Genomic DNA, 18,725 nt, shown 5'->3' with positions numbered 1-18,725 from the left:
GCTGACTTTTCAACTTTGCGCCGATAACAATCCGGATGGTTCTTTTCCTTTTTGGTCCGGAGGACACGACGTCCACAGTTTCCAAAAACAATTTCAAATGTGGAATCGTCAGACCACAGAACACTTTTCCACTTTGTATCAGTCCATCTTAGATGAGCTCAGGCCCAGCGAAGCCGACGGCGTTTCTGGGTGTTGTTGTTAAACAGTTTTCGCCTTGCATAGGAGAGTTTTAACTTGCACTTACAGACGTAGCGACCAACTGTAATTACTGACAGTGGGTTTCTGAAGTGTTCCTGAGCCCATGTGGTGATATCCTTTACACACTGATGTCGCTTGTTGATGCAGTACAGCCTGAGGGATCGAAGGTCACGGGCTTAGCTGCTTACGTGCAGTGATTTCTCCAGATTCTCTGAACCCTTTGATGATATTACGGATCGTAGATGGTGAGATCCCTAAATTCCTTGCAATAGCTGGTTGAGAAAGGTTTTTCTTAAACTGTTCAACAATTTGCTCACACATTTGTTGTGGTGACCCTCGCCCCATCCTTGTTTGTGAATGAGCATTTCATGGAATCTACTTTTATACCCAATCATAGCACCCACCTGTTCCCAATTTGCCTGTTCACCTGTGGGATGTTCCAAATAAGTGTTTGATGAGCATTCCTCAACTTTATCAGTATTTATTGCCACCTTTCCCAACTTCTTTGTCACGTGTTGCTGGCATCAAATTCTAAAGTTAATGATTATTTGCAAAAAAAAAAAAAAAAAGTTTGTCAGTTTGAACATCAAATATGTTGTCTTTGTAGCATATTCAACTGAATATGGGTTGAAAATGATTTGCAAATCATTGTATTCCGTTTATATTTACATCTAACACAATTTCCCAACTTATATGGAAATGGATTTTGTATTATTTGGTATTTAAATGATAATAGAACCATTTAGAAACAGGTGATACAAAGGCTCCTCATTTGGGCGCTGACATATGCGGTAACATATTGCGTCATTACCAGTTGTATTATAATGTCAGAACTATATCTATTTAATAATATACTCTTATTAGCTTGGTACTTTCTGCTGAGGACCCTTTTGCCCCCTACTGACTCCCTTTATAACGGTCATGTTTTGATATACTGTAAACCTGTTATTTTTTAATGCCTTTTCCATGAAAACCACATTAATCTAATCATTTCCCTTCGAAATATGTGCAAATCCTATTAGAGGTGTCGTTTGAACCCTCAACCACTAGATACCACCAGAGTACCACATCTTCATATTAGACTTGTAGTTGTATTGAAAATCTAAGACCTGCCAACAACTTGTTTGCAATAAAAACCACGTCAGTGAGTGGGTAGTGGCATTGTGTGGATGTGGTTCCATATAATACATTGCATGTGCACTTGTAACAAACGCACCCAAGTTCTCCGGGTGTCTTTGCCACTACGCAAATTAAGGAGTCACGGGTGCGACCTGATATTCAGCTGGGAATGATTAATACAGTAAATAAACACAAGACATATATATACTCTATTAGCCACAACACAACCAGGCTTGTATTTAATATGCCACAAATTAATCCCGCATAACAAACACCTCCCCCCTCTCGTCCATATAACCCGCCAATACAACTCAAACACCTACACAACACACTCAATCCCACAGCCCAAAGTACCGTTCACCTCCCCAAAGTTCATATAACACGTATATTTCCCCAAAGTCCCTAAAGTTACGTACGTGACATGCACATAGCGGCATGCACGTACGGGCAAGCAATAAAATGTTTGGAAGCCGCAGTAGCGTACTCACGGTACCGCGTCTGCGCATCCAACTCAAGGTCCTCCTGGAAAAAGTCTCTGTTGTCCCGATTCTCCACAGGCCAATGGAAAGTCCACAAAAAAGGTAAAAAATGAGGATTCTTCCATGAAGTGGCTCCGTAGCAAAAAACGCTGGGTCTGACAGGTGCTCCTAGGTGGTTTGTGACGTCAATTTCCGCTTCTGCCCGGTCTGATAGCACTGGATGCCTTTTATATCCCCACATATTATTAAGTTACATTTCTAATATTAGCATGATTTATAGAATACACCTGTAACAGTTCATAATAAGTAAATGGATGACTTAAGTATATATATGTATTTATTTTCCCAGCTGAGCACAAGTTAATAGTGACTGGCAATATTTATTATATATATACGCCTCGATGGACCCCTATGGCCATTACACACTGACACATCTGAGCCACATACAAATATGTGGCTTTTGCAGGACGTCGTGTGTATAAACTGCAGATTTTTGAGATTATTTATGTAAAACAAATTGTAATTAATCAATATTTAAAAGTCGGATTAATTTGAGTCAAAACAAATAATCGTTTGACCACACTAATAAAAAATAGTACACTAAGGCCAATTAATATGTTGTTTTTGTCTGATACTTTATTCTGTTTATTATTTTACTATCTTGGAATCTTTTGTGTTTGCTAATTACTAATTCCATTCAGTGCATTCAGGTGCAATTAAAAACAAAACATTGCCAATAACCTACGAACAATCTGTCCAGTGGAATGTTTTTTCTACTCACCTGTACTGTATTTTCAGGGCCATAGGGCGCACCGGATTATAAGGCGCACTGCCGATCAATGGTTTATTTTCGAGCTTTTTTCATATATAAGGCGCACTAGATTATAGAGCGCACTAAAGGACTTGTGGTCTACATAACATGTAATGTTGGTTCTTTGCTCAAAATGTTGCATAGATTATGTTTCACAGATCATCTTCAAGCCGCTTTCTGAGAGTCGTTTCCGGGTGCGCCGTTTTGTGGGCGGTCTTATTTACGTGGCTCACCTTCTGCAGCGTCTTCTCCCCGTCATCTTTGTTGTAGCGGTGTAGCGTGCAAGGACAAGGGTGGAAGAAGTGTCAAAAGATGGAGCTAACTGTTCTAATGACATTCAGACTTTACTTAAATCAATAACGAAGAAGCATCTCCTCAACCGCCAGAAATGTGTCCCGTGAAAAACCGTCCGACCGGAACTCTCTAATAACTAAAGTTCCTTGGGTGGATAATTTAAACTCACTACAACGGTATGTTTTAGCGCTTTCATGGTGAGTTTACTGACCGATATAAGTAAGAACTTTACACTACTTTATATTAGAAATGGCAAAAGGGGAGGATGAATGTCCCATAACAAGAAGATAGAGAAAAATAAGAAGATTATCGACTACGGTGTCGACACGGATTACAAAGGCGGACACACACAATTTTTCAGGACTTATGCAGATCCCAAATACAGATCAGCAGGTGCCAGAAGGTAAGAAAAGTTGCTTTTGCATAGTATTGCGAAACAAAACGCCAGATAATATGTCTTACCTTATACACACACCATAATAATACTCGTATGTTTAATGCATCGACAATCCATCAAGCGGTGCGGCTTCATAGTTTACCAAAGTGGTCCTAAAACATTTTGATAGATTTTTGAGCGCCATGTGTAATGTTCTATATTTTCAATGGAACATATAAAATGTTGGTGTTGTTTACTTGAGTCATATTGCAGTCTACACGTATCTCTTATGTTTGACTGCCATCTACTGGTCACACTTATCATTACTCCATGTATCAAATAAAATAGCTTCGAGGTCGGTAAGCAAAACCAGAATTATTCCTGTGCACCGGGTTATAAGGCGCACTGGGAAAATAATTATTTGAAGTGCGCCTTATAGTCCGGAAAATACGGTACTCCTGAGGATTTTTGTTGCGTGACAAAGACAAGGGGCAACATTTCACTTTTTCCATGTGTTTTTATTAAAGTTGCATAAAAGTGTAACAAAATTGGGCAAAAACAATACCTGTTGTTGATATTGCTACATTTGTTTATTGGTTCGATTCAATCCTGCATGATTTAGCTCTTGTGTTTATAAAGTCGCAGTGACCATTCCTTTCCTTAAAAAAAACTCAAGACTTCTTAATAACAGTCTAGAAAGGTTCACTCCCAATGGGATGTGGAAAGAAAAATCCACCAGTTTCGATTGTGATTGCACTGCAAACAGCACTTGTTTGGGAACATGGCAGACAAGGCAAATACAATCGCACCCAAAAAAGACCTCTGAATTTTTGTTTCCTGTAAGTGTAAATAAATGCAAGGCCTGGCATTAAACGAGTTTCATGATCACTTTAAAAACACACACACACACCAGTATTGAAACGGTAAATGTCAAGAACAATGGTCATCTAAACAGGATCACTGTATCAAGGCCTAAGTATTAAACACTCACTTCTAAAAAAAAAAAAAACTAACAAAAATTCTTCCACGTGCCACAGGTCTGCTGGGTAACGCACTTTACAGTTGTTACCTTTTTTCTTAAAAAAAAAAACCACAACAAAAATGTCTCACGTGTATTTGGTTTGTGTAACATAAATAATACCTAAGGCAACATCTGTTTCTTTAAAAACAAAGAAGAAAAACACAAGGAGAGAGAAGACATAGGGAGTGTGTGTGTGTGTGTGTGTGTGTGTGTGTGTGTGTGTGCGCGTGTTCTTGTATTTCTACCCTTCTTGACACATCAACAAGGAAAAGTACCTTCCATATGAGGACCGGTGAACAAGTTAGGACATAAATCATGGTCCCAATATGGAAAACCGTTGCATCTGATAGAGAATGTCTCATTTGCACCCCTGCTGGGGAAATCTATCAAAATTAGGGTGGTCCCAAAAAGGGGGGATTTTTCAATTGGACTGTGTGTCGGTTTTAAAAGTGCTCCCCCTCTGGTCAATATATGAAATAACAAGTGTGTGTGTAAGAAATTGAAATGCGCCCCGTTTGGCCAAAATAATAAAAAAAATATGTATATAGAGACATACTGTAATAATTTGAAGTAAATAATGAGGATTAAAAACCAATTACAAACCAAAAATTCAAAAAACTAAAAGCTTACCTTTTTCTCACAGTGTGTCGACTTCTTTCTTATGAAATTGGGAACAATTTCTCATATTCTTTTGTTTCTGTAATACTGCAATATTTTCTCGTAAAATGATTACTTTTTGATGTAAAATTATAACTTTTTAATGCAAAATGCGTCATCTAAAAATCTGACTTTTATCCCAATACAATTTTTTTGTTGTTCTTGTAAAATAGTGACATCTGTTAACCTTAGTGGCCACATGCGTGGACAGCACCTTTTAGCTCTTATTTCCAAAATTGTGTACACTGCTGAATTGGGGTCTTATGGCCGCTTATGTGGACACTTATACTGCCATCTGGTGGTGTCAGAAGAGTATAACATACAATGGAATTTGGAAAAAAAAAGTGTAAAAATAAGAATTAGCATGTCACTAAACATTAAGTACACGTTTGTGTACCGGTACTTATGGACTAAGTACATCATATCAAAAGATGATTCTTAGTTTTTATTCTAATTATGGTCCAATATGCTCAAATAGCAAAGAGAAATAAAAAAAAGCATGTAAACAAACAGCTTGGGCCTTAAGAGGTTAAGTAAAATGATGACTTTTTCATAATTTTGCCAAGTAAAATTCCGATGATTATTATAATATTTAGGGATGTCCAATAATGGCTTTTTGCCGATATCTGATATTCCAATATTGTCCAACTCTTTAATTACCGATACCGATATCAACCGATATATGCAGTCGTGGAATTAACACATTATTATGCCTAATTTGGACAACCAGGTATGATGAAGATAAGTTTTTTTTTTTTTTTTAAATAATAAAATAAGATAAATAAATTAAAAACATTTTCTTGAATAAAAAAGAAAGTAAAACAATATACAAACAGTTACATAGAAACGAGTAATTAATGAAAATGAGTACAATTAACTGTTAAAGGTTAGTACTATTAGTGGACCAGCAGCACGCACAATCATGTGTGCTTACGGACTGTATCCCTTGCAGACTGTATTGATATATATTGATATATAATGTAGGAACCAGAATATTAATAATAGAAAGAAACAGCCCTTTTGTGTGAATGAGTGTAAATGGGGGAGGGAGGTTCTTTGGGTTGGTGCACTATTTGTAAGTGTATCTTGTGTTTTTTATGTTGATTTAAAAAAAAAAAGAAAAAAAGAAAACCGATACCAATTCCGATAATAAAAAACCCGATACCGATAATTTCCGATATTACATTTTAACGCATTTCTCGGCCGATAACATCGGACATCTCTAATAATATTGCCAACATTTTAACGTTTTCTTATAAAACTGTGACTTTTGTCCAGTAAAATTACGACTCTTCATAAAATTGCCAAAATGTTAAGCTTTTCTTGCAACATTGCGACTGTTATTGAGTAAAATTATGACTCTTTTCATAAAATTGCCAAAAATGTAAGCCTTTCTTGCAAAATTGCGACTGTTATCGAGTAAAATTCCAACTTATATCACAATACTGCACAAATGTTCGGTTTTTCTTGTGAAATTTTGACTTGCGTAGAGTAAAATTACGACTTTTATTATAACACTGCCATAATTCAAAGTTTTTCTTGTGAAATTCCAACTAATTTTTCACAACAAGCTTTTTTATATTTGCATAGTATGTGTATATTATTAATGTTGTAAATACAAATCTTTATATATCTAGAAAGGGCGGTCCTAAAGAGGTAGGCATTTTTCGGAGGTCTCAAGAAGGTAACAAATACAAGAATGTGCGTGTGTGTGTGTGTGTGTGTGTGTGTGTGTGTGTGTGTGTGTGTGTGTGTGTGCGTGTGTGTGACAGACCACAGGAATCGCAGCAAACGTTTGTGCTTCTCCTATTGGCCGCCTGTCAAGTGTCCGACCTGATTGGCTGGCTGGAGGTTTGAAACAGACGGCTCGGACGTGATTGACAGCCGCAGCTATACGTACACACGCACAGCTGTGTGGGAAACACACTCGTGTGGTTCCGCCCCCATGTGAGGTGAACAAAAAGAGGGTGGAACACATTTCACGCGAAACAGCGCCCTCCCTTTGTCCCGCCCACTGATGACGTGGGAAAAGTCTCCACGTGGAACCCGGGCGACATTTTCCTCCGCTCATGTGACCACAATGAGCAGAGCGCGGAAGAATGAAGTGGGTTGAAAAATGGTCAGAAAAGGGAGGAGAGTTAGCAGCATGGGAAAGGGGTTGAAGAGTGGAAATAATCATCGTCATAAAAACAACAAGGCAGCTTCGTTGTAGGACTTTCAGAGCGAGTGACTTTGAAAAACAGGAACCAGTCCTTTACTAAAAAAAACTACTTTCTCGTACGGAACAGCAGAAAACACTTCCCCGACTCGCCCGCCCCCCAGAACACGTGCGGGCCTTCATTATGGACCACAGTGCACATTATCGGAGAGGAAAAAAATCTTTCCCCACAAACAAATCCCATTTTCCTCAGTGGACGCCGGTCTAAAAACACACCGTGTGTTGTTGTTGGTGGTCAGAGAGAACCTTCAAGTCTACATTGGGGGGACAACAAGGTGGTCTACAGTAAATATCAAACCCCCGACGGGTGCTTCAAGAGGCTTGGTCCTCACCCTAGTTTCCCGTGGACAGATTAAAGATTTAGTGAGAAGGTCCAATGATGTTAGAAGGAAGTTAACAGAAGAGGGGTGAGGTAAAGAGGAAGACGAGGATGAAGGGAGGCGGGCGAGAAAGGAGGGCGGCGCGTCATCATTTCTTCTGAGGCGTGGAGAGCTTCTGCATCCCTCGGATCTTGTCCAGGAGCTCGGAGACGAAGTCCTGGAGCAGGAGAGTGAGTGAGAACACAGGCCAGAAGAAACACTGCCAAGTACCCCAAGGTGCGGCCTTACCTCAGTGGGTTTAAAACAGTCCACCAGCAAGTCCTGTAAGACCACAGACAGCGTTTGTATCTTCAGGCGCAAATTCAAGGTCACGGAAAGACCCCTTGGGGGCTGTCCCAAAAACTTGTTACACCACGGGGCCGCAAACAGAAAAATCAAAGGCCGCATTTTTCTCCATTATTTTACATAATGGAGATATTTTAAAAAGTTTTATAAACTTTTTTTCTGACTTACAAATGTTGCCACACTGTTGGATATTTAAGTTAAACAATGCATTTGGCCCTGAGTTCCTCCCTCTCTGCTTCAGGCTGTGACGGAACACAAAAAATATAATTATAATAACACAAACATGCAAGCTTTTTTTTTTTGCAGGAGAGTGGGCAGGTGTACCTATTGTTGTCTCCGGGTGAATCTATATCAGGCCTGGGCAATTATTTTGATTCGCGGGGCCAAATTTAGAGAAAAAAAAATGTGTCTGGGGCCGGTATATCAAAGCTAAAAACGTTATGACAGACCGCCTTAAACGGAATAGAATGTTATATTTTTTTACTGAATGAGACACCCAGAATGTACATGAAAATAAAGAATGTGGGATTTACAATATTAAAGGCCTACTGAAACCCACTACTACCGACCACGCAGTCTGATAGTTTATACATCAATGATGAAATCTTAACATTGCAACACATGCCAATACGGCTTACTAAAGTGCAATTTTAAATTTTGCGCGAAATATCCTGCTGAAAACGTCTCGGTATGATGACGCCTGCGCGTGACGTCACGGATTGTAGAGGACATTTTGGGACAGCATGGTGGCCAGCTATTAAGTCGTCTGTTTTCATCGCAAAATTCCACAGTATTCTGAACATCTGTGTTGGTGAATCTTTTGCAATTTGTTCAATGAACAATGGAGACAGCAAAGAAGAAAGCTGTAGGTGGGAAGCGGTGTATTGCGGCAGGTGTTGTGCCGGATAACGCACACCCGCCGTAGAATGCACCCCCTGACTGTTGTGCCGGATAACACAGCCGGTGTTTCATTATTTACATTCCCGAAAGATGACAGTCAAGCTTTACCATTGGCCTGTGGAGAACTGGGACAACAGAGACTCTTACCAGGAGGACTTTGAGTTGGATACGCAGACGCGGTACCGTGAGTACGCAGCTTCCAAACATTTGATCGCTTGCCCGTATGTGCGTGCCGCTATGTGCATGTCACGTACGTAACTTTGTGGACTTTGGGGAAATATATGTGCTGTATGAACTTTGGGGAGGTGAACGGTACTTTGGGCTGTGGGATTGAGTGTGTTGTGCAGGTGTTTGAGTTGTATTGGCGGGTTATATGGACGGGAGGGGGGAGGTGTTTGTTATGCGGGATTAATTTGTGGCATATTAAATATAAGCCTGGTTGTGTTGTGGCTAATAGAGTATATATATGTCTTGTGTTTATTTACTGTTTTAGTCATTCCCAGCTGAATATCAGGTCCCACCCGCCTCTCACAGCATCTTCGCTATCTGAATCGCTCCCACTGCCCTCTAGTCCTTCACTCTCACTTTCCTCATCCACAAATCTTTCATCCTCGCTCAAATTAATGGGGAAATTGTCGCTTTCTCGGTCCGAATCACTCTCGCTGCTGGTGGCCATGATTGTAAACAATGTGTAGATGTGAGGAGCTCCACAACCTGTGACGTCACGCGCATATCGTCTGCTACTTCCGGTACAGGTAAGACTTTTTTATCAGCGACTAAAAGTTGCGAACTTTATCGTCGATGTTCTCTACTAAATCCTTTCAGCAAAAATATGGCAATATCGCGAAATGATCAAGTATGACACATAGAATGGACCTGCTATCCCCGTTTAAATAAGAAAATCACATTTCAGTAGGCCTTTAACTATGAACGATAAAACCCTGAATATTGACAACCTATGAATGTCACACCCCCTCTCGATCGACATATTTTACAATGAAATGAGTAACAAAAATGCAACAAACAGCGAAATATGAACGTAAAGGTAGGGCTGGGCGATATATCGATATACTCGATATATCGCGGGTTTGTCTCTGTGCGATATAGAAAATGACTGTATCGTGATATCGAGTATGCGTACTCACGCAGTTGCTTTTAGCTGCTGGTATTACACTACAGGCTTTTCTCACTCTTTCTTGTCTCTCCCTCTCACAGAGACTTAAACAAGCGCACCTTCTTACATACGTCACATACGTATACGCCCTCGTGGAGCAGAGAGGTAGCAGCATGGGTAACGTTAGCTGTGGTGCGAGTGGTAATACGAGAGAGAGAAGGTGCAAATCTGGTAACAAATGAAGGAAGAATTAATTCCCAAGAAAAACAGCACGGGGTCCATCGTCTGGCGGTGGTTTGGCTTCAAGTAATTACAACCGTAATTTGTCAAGTGTGGGGCAAAAGCGTTGCTACAAAGAGTAGCATTACTGCTAATATGTAGCATCATTTGAAAAGTCACCTGCTAGAGAATGAAGAGTGCTTACTCCGCATGTCAACATCTCCGTTCGGTGCCACACCAACAAAATGCCGAGGCAACCATTTCCATATCAACACCGTATGAAAAAATTAGTCCATGACATAAGGAGATAACGTCCGCCGGAACCTTCCACATAGCGAAGGACGTACACAATTTGATTTCCTATTATGCAGCTCATTTTTATTTGACAGTTATTGAAAGATCTTGTGTGACATCATGCACAAAAGTGCACTTTATTTGTTTTAAACTATTGCAGTGGCATTCTGTACAAAAAGTGCACTTTAATTTAGTGTTTTGATATGTCATCTTAGTGACATTATGCACAAAAGTGCACTAATAGCTTGTTTTAAAATGACTGACATTTTTGCCCGTTCTGTTTTGGAAATGACATGAATGTTTGTGCCACTGCTTAATAACTGTTTAATAAATACAGTGTTGGTAAATTGACTTAGTTGTGATTTCCCTCTCTGCATGAAAGTTTAAAAGTAGCATATATTAATGCAGTATGAACAAGAATGTTTTAATGTAGACACATAGAATCATCATACTGCTGTGATTATATGCATCAAGTGTTCATTCAAGGCTAAGGCAAAATATCGAGATATATATCGTGTATCGCGATATGGCCTAAAAATATCGAGATATTAAAAAAAGGCCATATCGCCCAGCCCTACGTAAAGGTTAAAAAAAATCGGATATATGTGATACACTAATTTTGTTGTAAAAATCTCCTTCCGCGTCTGTCCCTGACACCCGCAATTCAGGCTGGCCGCTCTGGAAACACTCTGTGGAAACGCTCCCCACCCACACTGCTTGGTGCCTCGTCTGAGCTGCTGTGACTTAGATTACCATAGTAACCAATTAGATGACCATACTAACTAATTAGATTACCATAGTAACTATTAGATTACCATAGTAACTAGTATATCTTGCAAAACCATTGAAATACTTTGTATAGTTCGAGACTTACGGTCATTTGAAAACATCAATGCACATCATAATGGCAGCTACAGTTTCCATCTTAAAGATGTAAAAAAATTATTTGGGAATGTCCGGCGGGCCAGATTTAAAAGCTTATCGGGCCGCATGCGGCCCCCGGGACTTAATTTGCCCAGGTCTGATCTATATCATGTTTATTTTTGGCCCATTCTGGGAAAAAAAGCAGCAAGATATATATGTAAACAGTGTACATTTTCAGAAAATTATTTATGATACTTTTGGAGAGGTGTGGTTTCTTTTGCAGTCTGGGAACGCCTCCGGAATCGAACATTTTGCAGGCGGACTCAAAAAGTAACTGTGGTTTCAAAATGTACACCAAAGCATATCCAATACATATTAACTAGATCACAAAGTGTTTTAAATGTAGATTCAAATCATCGTGGGTCCCCCTTTAAGAAAACGCTGGTCACATCTCATATTATAGGTGGCAAAACGTATTGTTAGTACCGTATTTTTCGGACTATAAGTCGCTCCGGAGTATAAGTCGCACCGGCCGAAAATGCATAATAAAGAAGGAAAAAAACATACATAAGATACATACATATAAGTCGCACTGGAGTATAAGTCGCATTTTTTGGGGAAATTTATTTGATAAAACCCAACACCAAGAATAGACATTTGAAAGGCAATTTAAACTAAATAAAGAATAGTGAACAACAGGCTGAATAAGTGTACGTTATATGATGCATAAATAACCAACTGAGAACGTGCCTGGTATGTTAACGTAACATATTATGGTAAGAGTCATTCAAATAACTATAACATATAGAACATGCTATACGTTTACCAAACAATCTGTCACTCCTAATCGCTAAATCCCATGAAATCTTATACGTCTAGTCTCTTACGTAAATGAGCTAAATAATATTATTTGATATTTTACGGTAATGTGTTAATAATTTCACACATAAGTCGCTCCTGAGTATTAGTCGCACCCCCGGCCAAACTATGAAAAAAACTGCGACTTATAGTCCGAAAAATACGGTAATAACATTTCGCTTTTTTGCTATTTTACAAAAAAAAAAGTATTTTTATTGAAGGACATTATTTACTTTTTTCCTATGACTTTATTCCCTTATTTTGACTTTATTGGTAATTTCCCTATTGTAATTGTCTTCAAAATTGCAGCTTTGCACATTTAAAAATAAAAATGTTAATTAATAATATTTCGACTGAATTCTCACAAGTCGTTTAGTTATTAATTTCGAATGTGCCACGGCCCGATCATCCAGAAAGTGTCCTCCTATACCTTGACCCTGGCAGCCCGCTCCACGTCACTGGGCATGTCCAGCAGTTCATCCACGTCTATCTCCAGCTCCGGGATGGCCTCCTCCTGGTGGACAGAAGAAGAGAACCCTGAGCAAGCCGTGAATAAACACAGAGAAATGCAAGGAAAACCTTTTTTAGCCATTTTTAAGTCATCAATTGAGTTATTTGTGGTCTGAATCCTCCTTTTCTTCTTGCAATGAGCTACTCGACCACTAGAGAGCGATGTGTTTCCACGAAGGGAGAGTATGGACAAACAAAGAGAATGGAGCAAGATGACATACAGCAGGGGTCGCCAACCTTTTTTGCAGCACGGACCAGTTTACTGTAGGCATTATTTTCAGGGACCGGCTTTCCACTTGTGCCAGATAAATACAGCAAATATAAGTGCGTGGAAAAATACAACTTACTATAACGCTGAATTAGTGGGAACTATGGGTTTGTTTGTTTTTGCGATGAGATGCAGATGAAAATCAGCCTTTGGCTACAATCTGTCACAATTCTATTTTATATGTTCATTAATGTGCATTGTATCATGTCACAAAGCTATAACAAATATAACAAATGGCAACTTACAATGAGGAGTGTTATTGTACATCTATAAACAAGCTTATTGGTGTGTCTAGTGCAGAGGTCGGGAACCTTTTTGGCTGAGAGAGCCATGAAAGCCAAATATTTTTAAAATGTATTTCCGGAAGAGCCATATAATATTTTTTTTTACACTGAATACAACTAAATACATGCATTTCTAAGTAAGACCAACATTTTTAGAGTATAACAAGTCTCTTATTCTATTTATTAACATTGTTATTCTGAAGCTAACCAATAGTAAATAAAATATTTCTTCCCATTAATGCGACTTCTTGAACAGGTGCTGTCAGGTTCAAACACTGATGACATCTATTAAACAAGACAAGAAGCAAGGAATTAAACTGAGACATAATTACATTTGGCTCAATTGAGGAGAGACGCGTGAACGTTACATGGAGGGCAGGGAGCAGGTGGTAGAGGTGAACGGCACCGTGTCCCCCCCCCCTCTCAGTGAGCTGTGGAGTCCCCCAAGGCAGAGTATTGGGGCCTTTACTGTTCCTAATATACATAAACGACTTGTCATCGGCATGCGACTGTGAATTGTTCTTGTTTGCTGATGACTCGGCCTTGCTGGTATCAGACAAGGACAAGTCACAGGTGGAGAAAATCCTCAGTGCTGAACTCTGTAGAACATGCACCTGGCTCGCTGACAACAAGCTATCCATACACTTGGGTAAAACGGAATTCATCCTATTTGGGTCCCACATCAACCTTAAGAAAGTCAATGACTTCACTATAAAAGTGGGTGACATTGTTATCACCAGGAAAGATGAGGTCACCTACCTAGGTTCCATTCTAGAGGCTAATCTTTCCTGTGATAAAATGGCAACCAAGGTAATCAAAAAGGTCAACCAACGAACGAGATTTCTCTATAGAATCTCCTCTCTGGTCAACAAAAGCACCATGAAGATTCTAGCGGGAACTCTCGTTCAACCCTTTTTCGATTACGCATGCACCTCCTGGTACCTTAGCACCTCCAAAACCCTCAATTCTAAACTCCAAACATCCCAGAACAAGCAAGTCAGATTACTTCTAGACCTCCACCCCAGATCCCACCTCACTCCTACCCACTTCTCCAAAGTGGGCTGGCTCAGGGTGGAGGACAGAGTAAAACAACTTGCACTGAGCCTAGTCTATAAAATCCGCTACACCTCCCTGATACCGAAGTACATGTCAAACTACTTCCTTAACGTAAATGACCGCCATAACCACAACACCACGGGGAGCTCCACTAACCACGTTAAACCCAGATTCCGATCTAACAAAGGTCTTAACTCATTCTCTTTCTATGCCACATCAATGTGGAATGCGCTCCCAACAGGTATAAAAGAAAGGGCATCTCTATCCTCCTTCAAAACCGCAATAAAAGTACACCTCCAGGCACTTTCAACCCTAAACTAACACCCTCCCCGGATTGTTAATAATCAAATTTCAAACAATCAAATGCAGATATTTTTCTTATGCCTTCTGATCTCTCTCTCTATGTCCACTAGTTGCTGTACATATCCTACCAAGTCAGACCTACACTGTTTCAATATCCATTTCTCTGTTCTCAATTGTTGATGACTGATGATAACAACCCAACCTAACCCCAAACCCCCCACACCACGAATTGTAAATAATGTAAATAATTCAATGTATACACCCTGATGATTATCTTGTGTGATGACTGTATTATGATGATAGTATACAGGTAAAAGCCAGTAAATTAGAATATTTTGAAAAACTTGATTTATTTCAGTAATTGCATTCAAAAGGTGTAACTTGTACATTATATTTATTCATTGCACACAGACTGATGCATTCAAATGTTTATTTCATTTAATTTTGATGATTTGAAGTGGCAACAAATGAAAATCCAAAATTCCGTGTGTCACAAAATTAGAATATTACTTAAGGCTAATACAAAAAAGGGATTTTTAGAAATGTTGGCCAACTGAAAAGTATGAAAATGAAAAATATGAGCATGTACAATACTCAATACTTGGTTGGAGCTCCTTTTGCCTCAATTACTGCGTTAATGCGGCGTGGCATGGAGTCGATGAGTTTCTGGCACTGCTCAGGTGTTATGAGAGCCCAGGTTGCTCTGATAGTGGCCTTCAACTCTTCTGCGTTTTTGGGTCTGGCATTCTGCATCTTCCTTTTCACAATACCCCACAGATTTTCTATGGGGCTAAGGTCAGGGGAGTTGGCGGGCCAATTTAGAACAGAAATACCATGGTCCGTAAACCAGGCACGGGTAGATTTTGCGCTGTGTGCAGGCGCCAAGTCCTGTTGGAACTTGAAATCTCCATCTCCATAGAGCAGGTCAGCAGCAGGAAGCATGAAGTGCTCTAAAACTTGCTGGTAGACGGCTGCGTTGACCCTGGATCTCAGGAAAAAGAGTGGACCGACACCAGCAGATGACATGGCACCCCAAACCATCACCCAACCATGCAAATTTTGCATTTCCTTTGGAAATCGAGGTCCCAGAGTCTGGAGGAAGACATGAGAGGCACAGGATCCACGTTGCCTGAAGTCTAGTGTAAAGTTTCCACCATCAGTGATGGTTTAGGGTGCCATGTCATCTGCTGGTGTCGGTCCACTCTGTTTCCTGAGATCCAGGGTCAACGCAGCCGTCTACCAGCAAGTTTTAGAGCACTTCATGCTTCCTGCTGCTGACCTGCTCTATGGAGATGGAGATTTCAAGTTCCAACAGGACTTGGCGCCTGCACACAGCGCAAAATCTACCCGTGCCTGGTTTACGGACAATGGTATTTCTGTTCTAAATTGGCCCGCCAACTCCCCTGACCTTAGCCCCATAGAAAATCTGTGGGGTATTGTGAAAAGGAAGATGCAGAATGCCAGACCCAAAAACGCAGAAGAGTTGAAGGCCACTATCAGAGCAACCTGGGCTCTCATAACACCTGAGCAGTGCCAGAAACTCATCGACTCCATGCCACGCCGCATTAACGCAGTAATTGAGGCAAAAGGAGCTCCAACCAAGTATTGAGTATTGTACATGCTCATATTTTTCATTTTCATACTTTTGAGTTGGCCAACATTTCTAAAAATCCCTTTTTTGTATTAGCCTTAAGTAATATTCTAATTTTGTGACACACGGAATTTTGGATTTTCATTTGTTGCCACTTCAAATCATCAAAATTAAATGAAATAAACATTTGAATGCATCAGTCTGTGTGCAATGAATAAATAAAATGTACAAGTTACACCTTTTGAATGCAATTACTGAAATAAATCAAGTTTTTCAAAATATTCTAATTTACTGGCTTTTACCTGTATATCTGTATCATGAATGGACCCCGACTTAAACAAGTTGAAAAACTTATTCGGGTGTTACCATTTAGTGGTCAATTGTACGAAAAATGTACTTCACTGTGCAACCTACTAATAAAAGTCTCAATCAATCAATCAAAACATCTATGAAAGAAGACAAGAAGCAAGTAATTAAACAGAGACATAATTAAATTTGGCTCAATTGAGGGGAGACGCGTAGACACTGTATTCTTTTACAGTGTCGTCCCACGCCCCTGACGAAAGATTGTACGCCTCCTCTTTTATTTGGAGTTTCCCTGATTACATGGCAACAGCTGTTTCTAAGGGACGGGGTCGTAAACAGCCATCACCTTTGGTTACAGAACAGTTCAAAGAAAAGGTCGTAAACAGTTCACAGAAAAGGTCGTAAAACAGTTCAAAGAAGAGGTCCCTGTAGGGGAGTCAGGTCCTGCTTCCTCTTCGCTTTGTAGATCTCGGGTCAAAACAATATCTTTCTGTTGATTACAATACATCAAAGAAACAGAACACCTTCATGTTGCTTCCCATCCTACACAGTGGAGTTTAACAAGCCTTCTTTTTGGTAGGTTTAAAGACAGCGTTTGTCTTCTCGCCGGGAACTCATGGCAACACAAAGTTTTGTGATAACTTAGATACAATTATTTTGACAGGTGCGGTAGAAAATGATGAAGGATGGATGGATATATTTTGAACGTTATTTTTAACACTGTGATTACCAGCGGAATTATTCATTACTTATCGTGTTAAGCAATGTCAGCTAAGATTGATCTGAGAGCCAGATGCAGTCATCAAAAGAGCCACATCTGGCTCTAGAGCCACAGAATCCCTACCCCTGGTCTAGTGGGACAGGCGAAAGTTAAGTCGGAGAAAATGCAGTCGTTTATAAATGATTTAATGTTTCTCTGTGGCCAAATGCGCCACGGACCGGTCCGGTCCTTGGCTTGGGGACCACTGCTCTACAGAATCATGTGTTTAGAAAGAAAATACATAGTTTAATTTCGCTAAAATAAAATTGGCAATGTTTTCGAAAAGTCCAATGAGACTTTATTTTATCCGGATTTTACAGGTAGAATGTTAGTGACATAACATTAGATATAAAAACACATACTACACAGTCTTATACAATTGGCCAGTTAAATCGGGGCAGAATTTGATTTTGAGTCCCTAATCCCTACAAAAAAAAAATGCCTTTTTTTTTTTATTTATGTGAAAAGGTTTTATACTGTTTTTTTTTTTAAATCAAACTTGAATTAAATTTGGTGCATGTTGTGTAATTAAACAAATTAATGGAGTTACATTTTTCAATGTATTTTTTTGTTAGTGCAAAAACACATTTACAATTACTTATCTTCCTGGTATGTCTGGCCGAGATCCAATCCCGGAGCTTCTGCGTACAATCCTAGCACAATACTGCATGTCTGTATATACCTTATAACCATACTGCATGTCTGTATATGCTTATCACCATATTGCATGTCTGTATATACTTATCACCATACTGCATGTCTGTATATACTTATCACCATACTGCATGTCTGTATATACTTATCACAATACTGCATGTCTGTATATACTTATTACAATACTGCATGTCTGTATATACTTATCACCATACTGCATGTCTGTATGTACTTACCACAATACTGCATGTCTGTATGTACTTATCACCATACTGCATGTCTGTATGTACTTATCACCATACTGCATGTCTGTATGTACTTATCACCATACTGCATGTCTGTATGTACTTATCACCATACTGCATGTCTGTATATACTTATCACGATACTGCATGTCTGTATATACTTGTCACGATACTGCATGTCTGTATATACTTGTCACGATACTGCATGTCTGTATATACTTATCACCATACTGCATGTCTGTATATACTTATCACCATACTGCATGTCTTTATATACTTATCACCATAATGCATGTCTGTATATACTTATCACCATACTGCATGTCTGTATATACTTATCACGATACTGCATGTCTGTATATACTTATCACAATACTGCATGGCTGTATATAATTATCTATGACAGAGCAGCACAAGGCGCGGAATCTGATACATTGTTTTGATATGAAGCGTCCTGTCATTTATTAAGTGACATTTTACATGCCCTACCTCAAAATCCATGTGTTCATGAAGTGAAGTGAAGTGAATTATATTTATATAGCGCTTTTTCTCTCGTGACTCAAAGCGCTTCACATAGTGAAACCCAATATCTAAGTTACATTTAAACCAGTGCGTGTGGCACTGGGAGCAGGTGGGTAAAGTGTCTTGCCCACGGACACAA

The 18,725-nt window shown here is 39.5% G+C and overlaps 1 protein-coding gene across 1 annotated transcript in view; it reads right to left on the bottom strand.

Annotated features, from left to right (window-relative positions):
- Positions 1–3,845: 3,845 nt before the first annotated feature.
- The window catches only part of ppp1r14bb (protein phosphatase 1, regulatory (inhibitor) subunit 14Bb), a 70,143-nt gene continuing 55,263 nt past the window's right edge, over positions 3,846–18,725 (bottom strand). Inside the window, exons 2-4 of the mRNA XM_061961085.1 lie at positions 12,518–12,601; positions 7,782–7,814; positions 3,846–7,710 (exon numbers count right to left, since the gene is read on the bottom strand). Of these exons, the coding sequence (XP_061817069.1) occupies positions 7,642–7,710; positions 7,782–7,814; positions 12,518–12,601 (186 nt within the window). The 3' untranslated portion in view covers positions 3,846–7,641. The remainder of the gene's footprint in view (positions 7,711–7,781; positions 7,815–12,517; positions 12,602–18,725) is intronic.

Source organism: Nerophis lumbriciformis, linkage group LG05 (genome assembly GCF_033978685.3).
Source record: "Nerophis lumbriciformis linkage group LG05, RoL_Nlum_v2.1, whole genome shotgun sequence".
Lineage (NCBI taxonomy): Eukaryota > Metazoa > Chordata > Actinopteri > Syngnathiformes > Syngnathidae > Nerophis > Nerophis lumbriciformis.
The sequence above is the reverse complement of the archived record's forward strand: the minus strand, read 5'-3'. Positions and strand labels throughout refer to the sequence as shown.